At 37.6% G+C, this 17,012-nt stretch overlaps 1 protein-coding gene across 2 annotated transcripts in view; it reads left to right on the top strand.

Annotated features, from left to right (window-relative positions):
- LOC133452684 (glypican-5-like) overlaps positions 1-17,012 on the top strand; it is a 110,314-nt gene that overhangs the window by 72,073 nt on the left and 21,229 nt on the right. For both annotated transcript variants that reach the window (XM_061732224.1, XM_061732223.1), the window contains one exon: positions 13,260-13,395. In XM_061732224.1, coding sequence (XP_061588208.1) covers positions 13,260-13,395 — 136 coding nt within the window. The remainder of the gene's footprint in view (positions 1-13,259; positions 13,396-17,012) is intronic.

Raw genomic sequence — 17,012 nt, 5'->3', positions numbered from 1 at the left:
AGACAGTCTTAGAGCCATGTTCCTTCATTTTGTTGTATCACCCCCAAATTACTTTCCACTTTATTATTATTATTTTATTATATTATTTCTTTCCACTTTATCATTATACTTTTATTATTATTGAGTATTAAGACTCAACTTTAAACCTCGAGAGGAGTTTTGGAGATGTTATTATTTTGGAGATGTTATTATTCCACCAAAAGAAAAAGAAAAAGAACTTGAACCTCTTATCTATTTACCAACTTTTTTTCGTGCTGAAGAGCAAGCTGTGAAAAAGGACCAAAAGGACTCAAAACTCCTGCTGGTTATCAAATGCTGCACTTTGCATTGATTTTGTTCCGGGACACACAACTGCTCACAAAATAAAGATTTGTCTACACCTTTACGTATAAAGTGCAATCAAATAGCCTGTGATAGACAGTTCGGGCACATACACAGTTGCGCCCCTTTAAAAATAGTTATATGCTGATTCACAGAAGGAACTAAAACACACATGTGCTGGACAAGTCTAAATGTCTTTGTTTTTTCTAAAATAAAATGGTCTATTAAGTGAGCAGGGTAAGTTATGATCCTCTCATGTATATCTCCTGTGACTATTTTGATTTCCTTCTCTTTCTCTTCCTATAAAGATTGCTAACTTGGACAATAAAAGTTTCTAGTGGATTTTTGAGTTCCAGCCATCAGTCCAGCTGTTTTGGGGTGTGGTTCCTTCTACAATATTCCGTCTGTTTCCATGTGACTATTAATTCCAGATCATTTGTCAGATTTCGCTTTTACGAGTTTGCTCTGGGAAATGTATATATGGTGTGGGCCAGCATCCAGTGCATGCACACACACACACACACACACACACACACACACACACACACACACACACACACACACACACACACACACACACACACACACACACACACACACACACACACACAGAGAAGACACTGACATATATCTATGCAGACATACACAGACGGGTTCATGGAAATTGTGGACGTGGGGCTGAATATACGGTTGCAAAGTCTCGAGTTAAAAAAAAAAGAAAAGAAAAAGAAAAAAATCATGTTTAGAAAGGGATGTTGCTTTTGTGACCAGTGAGGCTGACTGCTACTTTGCTCTCTGATTTGACCAGCAGCCCAGTCAGGTCCCACATCAGAGGAGCTTCACTCAGCTTTAACACACACGCACACTTGCTGAATCCCTCCTGGGGACTCAGTCAATCTATGGCCCTATCAGCTACTGCACAGACGCGGCATTATTACGTGGCTTTTGTGTTTTTGCAGGCGGTTTGTGCCTGCTATTTAGCAAAGACTGGGGGGAAAAGAAGAAGAAATGCCTACAGTAGTATGGAAGGGTTTGAGCTTTAAAGAGTTCGTAGAGTCCAGAGTCTCGGGGTGAAGAAAGAGGCTAGGCTGAGTTGGCAGCTTGTCACAGGAAAGGGACAGATTTTTTCCACTCGAAGAAGATGATGGAGCTGATCAGCACTGGAGCACCGTCTCTCTTTGCTGCAGCTGTGGCAACAAAATAGCAACAAGTCTCACTGCCCAGGGCTCCCTGTTCACTTGGCAACCACACGTCATAAACGCAGTATGTCATTAGATTATATGATTTATTCCTTTTTTTCCCATCTCACCCTAATTAGATGCAAATTGCATGAATATTCAGACTGTTATGCTGTGTCTGCTATGACTGTTGTTGGTCTACAAAGTTATCAAACTTGCTCCTCTACTGGGTTCCAGTTTCATGAAGACAGTGATTCTGCTCCTGTGATGAAATCTTGTAGCCTATTTGTGGTTATGCCACACAAACATTTCTCTTTTTCATGGTGATATTGGCTGCTTTTTAAAAAAAATAAAAAAAAACCTTATTCTAAAAATGAACTACTTAAAGTTAAAGGCTTGTGTGGCTTACACTGTAATTTAATTGATTTATTTTATAACATCCTTTACATCATCTTTTGTAAGCATGTTTAGAAAAATAAGTCTTAAATGTGCGTACGATATTTAAAAGTGTATAAATGTATATATTTCTCTTAGAAAAATTAGGTCGTTTTTTTTTCTTTTTGTCTGACTTTTGCAGTTTTATGTTATTTGCACTGTAGAGTCTGCATTGATTAATGTGGGCAGCATGAGAGCCTATTATTACCATAATAATGAGCATTCATGGTGAGTGACCTCAAGTGGTACCTTGTCAAGGCAGCTTTTCAAAACCCTTTGTGCTGCTGCCTTATGAGGACAACTGAGGCCCAGTTTGAAGCCTGAAATGTTTTTTTTTTCTTCCCAGCAACACAGGAGCAGCCTTGAATGTCTTTTGACCCTCAGATCTCTTATAACAACTTTTCATCAGCTAGGTAGCTGTTGGGACATGCTCTCAAAACCGCTGATATTACTCAAACTGTCGCACATTTTTCAATAACATCTGTCATTCAGCAGACAGAAGTCAAAGTTTATTCACACACGCATGCATCTAGACAGTGCCTGAAAGGTGCAGGGTGTGACAGCCCAACGCCAGGGTTTCTCGCTGTGATTGAGTCATGAGTGTTATATAAGGTCATGGCCAATAGGGTGACAGTTAGCAACACAAGCAGCTTGTTATAGCTTGTCGTGGAGGGGCGTGCTCCTCTACTATTGTTTAAAAATGCTTAAAGCATTACTCAGATATTTGGAAAACGAGCATGTTTATTTTCTTCTTTTATTGGACTCATGGTATATAGAGTGAAGTTAACAACATCTTCTTTATAAATACACGTTTTGTGGGGGCTGAGGTCATGAAACCTGAGATATAGAGGCATATATTTAGCCCGGTTCAATTTCTTCATGCTTTTATAGGAAGGTTTCTGACTAAACAAACTTTCAGTTGTTGCAATCAGTGTGTGTGCACCTCTTGTAGACTGGGTCAAAGCTTTATTTTAAAATCTCTGCTAAAACAAGAATAAGTTGTTGAGATGCATGAGTTTATACTGAATGTGTCGGTTAAGGTTAATGTACTTTCCACGGGTAGCTGACAAGAGTTTGCAATACATACAGTGATGCCCAGTGGATAAATATTAAAATGGCAATAAGTACATTACATTGCTTTGGTGCAGCGTAGAGTTAAACTGTTCTCATCGCTTTTACAGATAAGTTAGTTGATCTTTTGCCCCAGGCTTTGAAACACTAGTTCCCTTTTAATTGTGCTTGCCCTTATGCATTAACCTAATGATGACTGCTCTCAGACACAAAATCCTTTTATCTAATACTTTTGCAGCATAGCAGGCGGGAGAAATTGTGACAATTCAGGCAGACCTGCTCCTGTCACCTGTCTCTTCAGACCTAACTCTATATCCAAACAGCTCATTGATCTGCCAAACGATGAGTCATGGGGATCAGGAAACTCCAACGACAGGTCCCGACTGATATGAAACAGCACTTGCCAAAATATGTCCGTCCCTTTTCCCACTGGCGTGCCATGCGACTGCAATAGAAACCTGCAAAACTCCCACAGTTCTTCAGCATCTCCTCCCAAAAGAAGAACTTCCCCATAGTCATTGCCCCATGTGAACCTGTACAGCGCCTTTATTCTCCAGGGAATTATCTTTCTTGGCTCGAGCAGTAAATAGTTCATTGATTTTGTTGTCACACCAGTTTTCTGTCACCTTACTTTTCAAATTTATCACAGTCATGATAAATTGTAGTGATTATCTGCATGTTGCACAGCAACTTTTATGATTCATTTATAATTGGTTAATATAGTTCATGTAAGGTACTGACTGGATAGTCACAACACACTGAACGGGCAGAATCAACATGTTTTAAAGATTTACTATTCATCATACTGGGGGTTAGCAGGTTGTTATTTGTGTACTTTTTGTACTCATGTATAAAGATCATTGACAAATGGCCTTTTTTTTTTTAAAGAAAAAGAAAATCTATGAGCACAACGTGACTTTATTCCCAATAGTTATTTTGGGTAAGATTAGGCAAATATACTATTTAAAATGTTCACTAATTAAAACTATTCACAAAACAAATGAGGCATACTTGCTTACTGCATAATTAAATTTTTATTAAAACATGCCACTATAAACATGTAGCTTGAAACTCAGAAGTTTAGAGTGTTGTTGCTGAAAATGGAAAATATTCATGGAGCTACCAGGAAGTTCATCCTATTCGCATGCTTGGTGTGTTTTCATTACAGTTACAGTTATGGTTACATAAGATAAATGTACAAAGGACAGTATGTACAGGACAACATTATGGAGTTGTTTGGAAGTTTGTTGAGGTGGAGCACTTTACTGCAAGCAAGAGTGGGGACTTGGTTTGACTAGATTATTGGATGCTCAGTGAAGAGAACATATTTACCTCCTTAACTTATTTTCTTTTATCTATACATATTTTTATCCCCTCAATTTTTCCCATTTCATCACCCAGTGCCCCTACCTAAGTGTCAATACTGGGCATTGCTCTCCTCTGCACTGAGCTCCTTCTTGCTTATTAAAGGAGCATGAGGCTCCTTTTAAGAAATGAGACTCTCTAGCGCCACCCTTCGCCACGACGGCCGCCGGGGGTACTGCAGCCAACAGCAAAGCCGGCACGGGAGAACGGGGAGAACGTGCATGCAGCACCATTTGACGTCACATCCGCAGGACAGCGCGGGAAATTCGGCCCCACAATTGCAGCACATTTTGCAGCACACAGCCTGTTCAAGGCAACAGAGAGATACACTAGAGGGTTCATTCTTTTTGGTTTGGAACGATTCATCTGACATTATTACTAGAAAACTTAAAACGTATACGACTTTTTTTCATAAATCCTTCCTCAATCCTGCCTCATGCTCCTTTAAGGGATTGATGACAAAATCATCCAGTTCCAAAAATGTTTGCGTATCCATTTAAATTATCTTTGTTTTGCATGTTATGGGAACGCCGGCGTACACCTCTAGACACTGACCTTTACAGTCCCCAAATTATCAGTTACATGCAAACTAATGTTCAATGAGCTGGACAATAACTGCCAGTTAACTATTGCCTCACTAAATGACAGGTGATAATGAAAATGATAGGGTAATAAATGAAGTGGTTATAATGAAATATTGATTCAGAGCGCATGAATATTTCAGTAACGTGCTCCACATAACCCGAGGAAACACCAAAAGGTCAACTAATCAGTTGCTAATGATGAAGCAGTGCTCTAGTAGTAGCCATGTTCACCCGGGTGCTCAAATACTATAAGGATTAAGTAAATAGTCATGAAAGTGTTGTGACTGACTTCTGCTATTTTTCCATCTTTTTCAATAAATAATGTAGAACCACTCATGAAGACCTCAACAGTGATTAATCAATTGTTCCTCAATCCTTTTAGTTTTTTCAACCAAACATTAAGTAACCACTTAGTAATCAGTAGCTATTTGATAGATTTGAGTTCATCATTAGGTTATTATTAATTTTTGATTCGAACTGGATGCGTCCGTCATTAGATCCAATAATCGTTTGTCTGTATTGTTAAGTGTTACCCCTTTTTAATCTGTTCAGTATGAAATTATGTGTCTTTCATAAGGTGCTTATACAGATGGCCGATCTGTGGCATTGTACATTTGCTTTTGATTACACCCTTTGAGTGTGGCTGACTGTTCCATTACAGTCTGATTACACTCATACTCTCATGTTTCTTTTTTTTTTATTTTATTTTTTTTATTTATTTATTTTAGATGGGCTGCCTTTCCTAGTTATAGAAAATGTCCAGCCATAGCCTAGGAAGCCACAGAACAAAGTCAAGCATTCATAGATATGCAGCTATCTCTATAATGTACTTTGTTAAATATGTTAAAACGAAAATAGTTGTCTTTCGCTTTCCTTTTTCAAAAACCAGATTGTTAAATGTCTCCACTGGGTTTTAGACCATATTTCTTTGGCAATGATCTCTGGGTCTTCCTTCCCATCATTTCAGGCTTTAGTTATCCCAACAGATTCCTAATGGGACACAGTCCTAGATTCCGGCCGGTCCACTCCAAAAAATATTGATGTTTCTTTCTGTTCGCAAAGTTTTGACCACCAGCTGCATGCTTCTGGGCCCTGTCTTGATGGAAAATTGGACTGAATTCGTTCTTGCAAACATTGTTTGCTTCTGTGTAAAGTGTGTTAAGTTGAGTTTATTGTGAATTGGCACTATAACAACAAATAAAGGAGTGGACTCAATAAAAAAAAGAAGAAGAATTGAAAATCCACTGCTGCTTTTGGCCACATTTTTCTGAACACTGTTTAATGTTTTCTCTAAGAATGTTATTGTAATCTACTTTTCTGAGAACTGTCCCAAGGATCACTGCCAAGACCATTCGATGATTCTCAGCAACAATGGCACCATCCAGAGACACCACAGCACTGGCACTTGGCACAGTCAACACTTCTTCACAGCTGAGACAAAAGAGCCCTCCAGGATTAAGAAGAGAGTTTTTGGTCATCAACCCTGTTTGTTGATGTTACATATTACCAAAATATATTTCTGCAGAGACTCATTTAGTGAAATAAAGAGTGAGAAGAGTTTAACCCAGTTTCAAGAAGTACATGATACTTTGAGCCTAAGTTTTCATGCAGTGGGCTAGGCAACTTTGTGGAATTGAATTAGATCATGGGAAATGAGGAATTTGTTAAAGTTTGAGAACAAATCATCAGACAGTTTTCAGAAAAAAACAATGGCTTTGGACAGGACTTGAGATTCCCCTCGACGAAATGATGTGAATAGACTCAATGACCAGACACATACCAAGCTTAACAAAAACAATATCAACATTTTGAAGTGGTACAATACAGTCCAGACATGAATATCCCTCAGAATCTCTGGAAAGGATTGTAATCATAAGGGAGGCAGAGTTGGAGAGGTTGGTTTTGATCCAAAATACAAAGTTCCAAGAAAAATGCCTTTTTTTTCTTAACGATAGAAAAATTGTTTACTGCATTGGAAAGAAAAGATACAAGAAAATTGATTTTTTTTTGGCCATGACATTTTTTTTGTATAAATGTAAAACCCAGAAATAGTTAGAATTCGTGTGATTTAAATCAAACCATCAGTCGTTACAGTTACTTGTCTTTGTCTTATTTCAAGCCAGATGAATCTTAGTGGTCAAATAGAAATTCATAATGAATTCAAATTTGGAAAAAATATGAATATGTGCGGTTACTTTTAAATTTTTTTTATTTTGTCTATCATAATATTTTTCAATGAAAAATTACCATGAAGTCCAAAAGTTTGTCTTATTTATGATTTTTTTTTTTCATTTTTGGATTGAGATGATTTGAATAGACTTTTGCAGACTATTGCTGTAAATTTTTCCCTCACCATCCTCCAGGCTTTTCTTCTCTTTTCTTTTTTTCTCATTCCACATATGCAGTTTCACCACCACCACCACCCTCAATGAGGTGATACTGTTTCAAACCATCGGCGTAGAAACAAAGCACATGCCTTAATGTGGGTATGGAAAAGGTCACGTCTTAAAATCTTGAGTTACTGATTTAGAAACAATCTTCTGTACGTTGCACATGTGCAGACATGGGCAAAGACAGGCACATTCACAACTACTGCACGGTTCTGGTATTCATATCCCTTTCCTCGTGACCGCATTTTATACCTTCACATTTCATGATCGGATTTTTTTTATATTATTTCCATTTAAAACTGGAACGTGTAAATTCAGTAGCCTCACTGCTAAATTCCACAAGCATACACTCATTCTTTCAGAAGGCAGTTGGATTTTAGCGTGACCAGGATGCAGTCAAATACATGCAGGAATTCAGCCTTTTATACTCCCAAACCTGCCCCATCATCCTCAGACTAAAGAATGCTTTTCAGAAGAAAGGGAGTGGAGAATGAGTTGGCAATGGTGTGAGGAGGGCTAGAAAATATTTCATGATTTGGGATTTTATTCTAAACCCTTTGGGCATACCTGATTTGTCTTCGGATGCCAGGGTAATTTCAAGGCTCACCTTAAAGGGAATGGCTGTTATTTTTTTCTTCAATCCTCTCTCTGTCTCTCTCTTACTCCCTCTCCATTGTCAGCTTACTTAACAGCACAAGTCTCAACTAAATGTCTTCAATATATTACTTGTTTAAAGTTTCTCTTTTAGATTGATGTGATTTATGGTGTATTTTTTTTTCTCCATGGCCTTGTTTAGGATTAAGTGAGCATAGAAAATGAATTAATACATTTTTCCATTCTACTTTTTTTCTTTCTCTGTCCGGTATGCATGGAATCACTTGTAGCTCTCTTGTACGTCTCAAATTTTGAGTTCATCGTAAATAATATGTTAAAAAACGTAATTCCTTTACCTGAGACACCATTGAGTGTTATGTATTTATTTAAATTCTTTGTTTGACTCATACTGTAAATGAATCATAAAAAAACGTCCAGGTTGGTGGCAGTAATTGGCAATGCTTGGGTTGTTTGCCCATTCATACCCACACTACATCTGTCTTCCTTATGCAGTATCTCTGAAAACCTGCAAGGACGTCTCTTTCAGTGCACGGTAACATTACTGTCTAATTGGACTTCAGGATGCGTTCATTTGAATTTGCTCACGCTACTTCAGGCCGACTAACCAGTGTCAATGCTCATTTTCACAGCTTTGCATGTTTTATTTCAATAACTTCATCTTATTCTTGGACCTATATAAGAAGCAAAAGGGGGTTAAAGTGAGTTCATCACCCCCAATTTCTCTACGTAGCCTAATTAATGCTTACTGATCAGTGAAAACCCAAGTGTTATATTATGTATAAACTGCATGGAATATTCACTAGCTGGACTTGCCAATTTATATACTTTTTATTGAAGGATTTACCAATGTAATACACTTATACGTTAATTATTATAAACTACTTATCATTAATTCACAGGTATAAATTCCTAAGGTTAAATCTCAGCTTCATATGACATAATAATGTCCACCAAAAGCAGTTTTTTTGTGGCTTTTATACAGAAATAAGGCAGAGATTATGTTTATGCTCTAATTCAGATTTCATTACATACTTCAGTAAAATAACAATCATATTTTAGTGGTTACACCTATCCTGTATGCTGACATTAAAATAATGGCATTTGTGTATGTATGTTTAAGGATTTGCTGCATTTTTGTAGTAGCATCCATGTTTGTAGTGTTAGCTTCTGTTATTATTACACATCTTTAGTAGCCTGTGGACAGAAATGGATGTATACTGTCATTAGACTTCTTGATAGAGGTGCACAGCAATCAGGTGGCAGTACACAACATAACTTAAAGGGGACCTATTATGGCATCTAATACCTATTTTAAGGCATTGAATGTCTTAAAAACAAGCTTTTGATTGTTTTTGATAAATACATTAGAAATTCAGCCTCTAAACCATGTCTTTATCTTTCCAGTCTCTAACCTCATTATCTATGCAGGATTCTGAGTGGGCGGGGCTATGATAATGAGGCACTGTGCTGATTGGCTGCCTGAATGACGCGATACACCGCTAGGAAAAAATGGCGTAAGCTCCGGCCGGCGGAGTTAGTTGTGGGCGTGGTTTCACGCAGCGGAGGCCAACCGATGTAAATTGCATTTTGGTTACGTAACGACGGGAGCAGAATCTGAACGGCTCGTAGATCCACATCACACTGGATGGCTCATCCGGGCGGATGTACAGACACTGCAGAATTTGGTTGCTTTCCTCCTTTTCTGAGTTGGCAGGCTGAGGGGAGACCACTTTATATATGTTAAAGCAAGAAAAAACGTGTTTTTCATAATAGGTCCCCTTTAAGATGTGGTGTGGGAATGCCAACTGGTGTGGCCATACATGATTTCTTCTCAAAAGGAGATACGGTACAAAAAAAAAAGCAATTTTTGACATTCTCTAGGTATGTTTTTATTCAAAGTTTGAAATTGAGGAACTGAATACCTTGCTCTTAAAGACATTCTCAAGACTGCTATGTATGATTTTCTAATAAACCCAACCTAAATATGGTTCTACTCTACTCTTCTACTCTAAAATAACTGAACTAAGCCCAGTGGTTAAAGAGGTGGGCTTGGGCATGCAGGACGCAGGTCCAAGTCCCTGGAATAGCAACAGAGGTGAACCTCTCCGGGCCCCTGAGGAAGACCCTTAATCCCCCCCAACTGTGCTCCAGGTGCCACAAAAATGGCAGCCCACTGCTCCAATCACTAGTTACAAGTGATTGGTTAAAAGCAGAGGACCAATTTCAGTGTGTTTCGTGAGATATATACTGACAAATAAAAATGATTATTATCACACTGCTCCTTTAGGTGTCAGCAGAACATGATGTCTAAGGGAAAGATAAATGACTTTGGGGTATTGCAGAGACCTTAGTAATGTTCTGTATTTTGAAGAATATGGGATGTAATGACGGCTTTAGATGTGGATGCAGAGCACTGTAGGGCGATGTAATGTGGGTAAAAGGCACAAATCTGACTGTGCGAAATAACCTTTAAATAGGAATATAAATGGTATATCCCATCTGTATGTGTAGGTAAACATCAAAATCTTGACATTGTCTTATGCAGAGTAAGGTTAATATTCAAAACTGTGTATTATTCATAAAACAGTCTTATGAGAGCTCATTAAAACACTTTATATCATCCTTTCTTTAGTTCAAGATAAATTGCCTTCCTAGCTTTGTTTTTTTTTAATACCAGTCCCATTCCTCTGTCCTACTCTACATATTACTGCAATACAGTTGAAATTTAAATATATAATCCAAATAATTCACAGCACCAGACAGCAACCAAGTAATTAGAGTGACTGTGATTTCCTCACTGAGGGCAACTTAGATCCCTTGTCTGATTAAGTGAGCTAAGCCAAATTTTGTGTTAACCATTCCACAAAAAGCATTGTTGTAACTTTAATGCCTAACAGGTTCTGAGTGTTCGGTTCAACACATCATATGTGGACTGTCCACTGAATTAGTTAAGCTGCTAAACATAATTTAAAAAAGGTTTAATGGTATTATGATTCCTGCTTTCCAGAAGAAACCAAGGTGCTTTTCTCTCTTGCTGTCTTGCAATCTATTTTTCACCATCAAACACCCCTCCCTCTTTGGAGAAAAATACTTGGACGAGTTTCGTGGTGCTTTGACGCTATCAGTGCCTTTAACTGGAGGAGTTTTGTCAAATCTTAGTCCAGAAACCTTACATTTTTGTGCATCTCCCATGAACTGTGAGCCTCCTGACTGATGGTCCAATTTTAACACAGAATATCAGATTGCAGTCTCCATACAGGAAAAAAAAAATGGAGCAGGACACAAAATGAGACAGATTGTAATGTGAGACAACCCATGACCTTCAAATACATATATATCTTGTTTTCACTTTGGAATTATCCTAACCCTTTTTTTTCCTGCCTCTCCTGTAATGTAGAATTACAAAACTGAAAAGGTTGGCATCCTCCTGTGAAAGAATGTATGCTCTGAATGCATGCTGTATTTTACTGTCTTGTACCTAAAGCCAGCTTGAGTTTCATGAAGCCTGACTTTGTGTCAGTCAGGGTTGTGCAGTTGCACTGTAACACCGTGACACTCAATATGTGAGAAATGCTTTCACAGTTGAGTGTAAATGGGATACATGGCAAATTTAATGAGTTACAGTGTCAAAAGCGCCCACTTATGTCAAGATCATTCATGTTCCCCCCTTCATTGTTCCTGTCAGACAAATGTAATCACCACTCTGATAAGAAAAGCACCAACATTTTCATCAAAGCCTTTTTTAATGACTATAACAGCAATAGAACTGCTATAACTATTTGTGAAAGGGTTTTTATATCATAATTACCCTCTTTGATTTTTTTTTTGCTTCTCAGTTGGATGCCTTTGATTCCTCAAGAACCAATTATTAATTTGAGCTAAGAAATGGTATTACCTTTTAAAGAGAGTACATGATACTTATTTTTGTGTGTATTACCAGAGAAACTGCATATGTTTTTCTTGTCTTGTCTTTCAGTGACCAATTATGTGCAATACATGTAACATTGTCAACAGTTTTGGCTGGGCTCACTATATTACCATCATGATCTCGAATGGCTTATGTCACAACTGTAGACATGATATTTTACTATTTAGATAGAATTCTATTTCTTCTGAGGGCTTCTAGGCTTGTGGGACAGCTAGCTGAAGGTCACCTTTGCTGTCAGGTTTGTGAGTGAGCTGATGGTGTAGCATCAGTGGCATGGATATTTGTCATTCCATAATACCTGAAGCCCCTCCCCAATTCCTCCCTACCACCCCTCAACATGTCTTTGCTGGTTGTTCCCTTCATGTGAAGGTCAGCTGTACACCAAGATTGGTTCATTACAAACCTGCTTGTTTCATGCATGTTTAACAATGTTTTTACACTTGTTAACATTTACAAAGGTCACCGGAGGAGTTATGTAGAGCTCAGGCCAGAAACCTTACATTTTTGTCTGGCTCTTATGTGTGAACTGTTGGGTGCAGTTAGTTTCCTAACCCAGTAAGGAGTATCTGAAATACCAGATGTCTGGGAAAGTATCATTGGTGATCACTTTAAAATGGGTTATATGATATAAGTGTGCCTTGTGTGCAAATGTTTGCTGTTCTAATGTCCTGTGATAGAAATTTCATAGTATTTTGACTGATTTACAGTTAGCAGTAAACTAATCCTGAGAGGAAGTCAGGAAAAAAAAAAGACAATTCAGCAGAAAATGTGCAGATGCCTGATGTTGTATTTGCCAAACAAATAAATCACACACCAGAGAGGACCTGTGTTACTGTGAAATGGATTTGTTTTGCTGCAAATGTTTAAAAGTATTTACAATACAGTAGTCATTAGAGTTTTTACACTTGCACCATAGAAGAACTTAGATAACGTTTTTCTAAGATTATCCAATTCTTCATGTGACTGTATGCAGACTATTTGGAAGTGTGGCTAAAATAAGGCTCCCTCCATTGAAACCCCGATAGAATAGAGATACCATTTATTTATTCATCAAATAAGTTTGTTATGTCTTTCTTTTTCTTTTTGATAATATCTTGTTGTTGTCTTTTTAAATAACTAATACATATACTTCAGTTAAGCTGCCATACAATAGATTAGCTGGTTTAAAATGCAACTGCAGAATTATTTTTAAACAATATTACCGTATATATATTTTTATATCTGTGCAGCCCTTTGCCACTGTTTTTGCTGAAATGTTATTTAAATGGTGTCGCTAACCTATTCATTGTTAAGGAGCAGAAATGTCCAAGACTTTGAGTGATTCCACACATGACACAGTGTGTAATGAACCTCATATTCCTATTTTATGTAGGAGACCCAGGAGAGGTTTCCACAGCTGGGCCAAATGGATGGCTGGGAAGAATTTGGCAGCGGGGAAGAGGAGGGAAGCACAGAGTGTGATGATGAAGATGGTTGTCAAAGCTCCGGAGACGGTCAAGAAAAGACCTGTGAGTGAAGCATGCCTTCTCAAAAACACTCAAATCTCTCCCCCTTACGTCAACGGGCACAGGAGAACTCCACCCCCTCATCCCTCACATTCCACTTTATAACCAGGATCAGCTGGAGGTTATGACTCTTAGTATCACTCAAATAGCTTGAAAAGTGTTCTTCTTTCAATCAGCTAATTCTTATTCCTCGTACTGTCTAGCCAGCAATAGATTTGCCTGTCATTATGGCCTTTTACTTTTCTTAATAGGTCAGCAAGCCTTAAACCGATTTCAGAATTGTCCTAATGCCATAGATCAGAGATTCCTTCATATCTTGAGATGATCAGCCAGTTTGCTCCCATAAGCACATAGATATTAGAGATCTGTGTATATTGGATACATTGGTCCTCAGCGTATAAAGGCGTTTCTGTTTTTATAACAAAGGCTAAAAAAAACAAACGTAAAATTGCCTCAGTCTTTGATCTCCAAAAGTGTTAGGTAACTAAAGCCTGGGTCCCACCGGGAGAAGAAACCCGCAGTCTGGCTTTGCTGCGGTTTAGCTCCATCCTCAGCATGACGTCTGGCCCCTCTGGGAGCTTTTCAGGAGTGCAGCGCTTCCAAGCGCTAGCTACTCCACTGAATTTATTACATTACCAGAGTTTACCTAAAGGTTTCAGGAGCATGTGAGAATCATGTGGTGATCTGCTCATTCAAAGACATATTTCTCATCATGTCTTTTCAAAATGGATTGAATGGTGTCACATAAGATGTGCTTTTCTGCTTCTAATAGGAACTCCTCTTTTATGTGGTTCAAGTCTCTTCTAAAACCCGCTGAACTGTTTATCCAGAGCCTCCACAGGTTAATATAACAATGATGCATGAGTCAGATCCCACTTGTGTCTTTTTAATTTGAACATGTATTGGGCACTCTATAGTATTGTTGTGTCTGAAGTTTATAATGTGACATGGGTTACCTACGGTTATACACTAAAGTAGACATGTGCGTCTTTAATGCAGCAAAGCGTGCAGTTGCTTCTAGGATGCTTCTTAGCCATCTAACCACTCTCAATGACTAAAACGGCTATAATTCACATTGCCTCCGCACCAAGTAGGACTCAGAGTCAATTCTGCATTTTAAATTTGTAACATGTCTGTATTTTGTATTACGCAAAATCTCAAACATGATCTAACAGACAGACGGACATAACAAATAAATAATATTTTTTTCATAGCTTCAAAAATAGTAAATCCCAACCAATCCAATATTAGCTCTACATGGATAGTCATGGATGGTTATGCATAAAAAAACTACATGGTTTGCATCTGATGTTAAATGGTACATGTTAGTATAAGGGATAAGGGATTTGCCTTAAATGACATGGTTTCATGTCACCTGAAAACTGCCTTTTATGCAAGACATTGTAAAACCAACAAGCATATTTATTACATGTTTTACTTTGACTGTAGGCTGGGTGGAGAGGAAAAGATAAGGCTTGTGCTGACTTAGATGATGATGCGAAAGCATTGGAAGCATTATTCTTAGAAAACCCAGTACATCCCATTGACATTAACACTCTGCAACAACACAGAAAACAGTGGCTTTGAGGAAAGCTCTGAATATTTCTGGTCTGTACAGCTGTTGTTTTGTTGCACGTGACAAGATTACTGAAAGAGAATCACAGATTTTAAACTCCCAAATAAATGTAATTTTGCATTTAAATGTCAGCATTTGATCCGTCTCACACGATATGTTAACTCTACTTCAGGATCTGGCTCTGCGATGTTGCAGCTTGTCGGAACAGTATTTTGCTTATCACCCTTTCCTTAAAATCTATAGGTGTTAATGACTGATTCTGTACTCAGAGAGACATTTTCATGTTGCATTCATTTAAATACTTTACAAATTCCAGATTTAATACTTTAACATGGGACATTACAAGATTATTTCTGGATGTGATTCAGATTTGTTTATCTTACAAAATAAAGGATTTCTGTGAAAATTCAGCAAATCAAACCATATCAGAATTTATATAACAAAAGTTAAAACCCCTTTAGATCACTGACAATAAGTAAATGTTACACTGACGTACTGTAAGTAGATTTATACCACCAACCCATCTGTTGCCAAAATGTGGAACTTTTTGATAAAACTTACATGTTGATTAGTAAATAAACTGAGTTAGTGAGATTTGATTAGGAATATATTCTATGATCACATGTAGATGCCTCATAAACAGAGCCCCTTTTTCAGCAATTGGTGCAAGGTTAATTAGAGAGGAAATCTTTATTTATTTATTTATTTATTTATTATTTCACATGTCTTGTAAATAAGCCAACTGGGGTTACTATAGACGTAAAATCAATCAGACGGACCTAGTGATAAGATCCCAGCTGAGTAAGCTAGGTGCTTCGGCTTTCTCACAAGCAATACTTCTGCAATGGCAGCTGCTGATTCAGCAGAAATGTAGCATGTTCACTCTGTCCAGCACAAACAGACACAATCACATTGCCCAATAACTTATATGTTAACAGGTAGTTATAGAAGTAAATGTGATGTCCAGCCATCTCAATGTTTATGATAGTTTCTGGTCTTACATTTTGTACCATTTAGCCAGCTGTTACGATAACATAAATCATCAAAAGATTCAGATAAAATTGTCCCCATGAGGTAAATGCTGTCTACTTTTCCTTGCACAGTAATTTTCCTGCTAACATCACTGTAAATAAGACAACTTGCTGATCATGGTGTATATAGAAATTACGGGTAAAATATTTAATTGAAGGTCTTGTTTACTTGTTATAGAAAACCGTCTGATTAAGAACTCATAGCCATATTACTGTAAATCCCTATTTACCACTGCAACAATTGTGCCCATCCAAAGTCTTAATTTCATCCATAACCTTGAAAATACAAAACATCACAATGGCTTCTCCTTCAGTCCAAACGTTTGTTTTCTCTTTGTCGCAGCAGCCTCATTTTAGTCTGACTCTGCTGGAGCCAAAAACCGTTCAGAAACTCAAAGTCTCCCTTATCTGCGGTACCTGGTTTTGTTTTTTCCTGACTGACATGCCACATTAGGAAACCTGCAGCATGACTTGGGTCTATTAAGTCCAATTGGAAGAAATGAACAGATTATGACTAATACTTTCAACCTACTGTCTTTCAAGGAACTGTTGAAGCCATCTAACAGAAACTGGACATTTGTTGAAAATTCTGACTCTAAATTGTTATTTTCCAGACAGACTACTTGGAAAAAATAAAGTTTGCTCAAGGCTTTTCTGTGTTTCAGTCCACGTGAGTGCAACAACATACAGTAAATGCCTCAGAGCAACAGAAAATCTAAATACATTATATGGCTCTAATTGACCCTACATGCATGTGATCTACTATAGTTACTCATTATCTCAGTTTATAAAGCACTAATTGATGTGATTAAGGTTTCCACGGTCATGTGCACATGTGCTGTTTTATTTTTGTAGAAGATTTTAAAAAAAACTAGCTGTTGTGATTCTCAGTACTAGATATCAGATTTACTAGACAATTTACTAGATAATATTAGATATGCAACAAAATATAACTTTTTTCAGCATGTCATTATTTTTTAATAAAAATGGAGGCAAAAAAATCCCCCGGGAAA

Source organism: Cololabis saira, chromosome 10 (genome assembly GCF_033807715.1).
Source record: "Cololabis saira isolate AMF1-May2022 chromosome 10, fColSai1.1, whole genome shotgun sequence".
Classification (NCBI taxonomy): Eukaryota; Metazoa; Chordata; class Actinopteri; order Beloniformes; family Belonidae; genus Cololabis; species Cololabis saira.
This window is presented reverse-complemented; position numbering and strand designations above follow the sequence as displayed.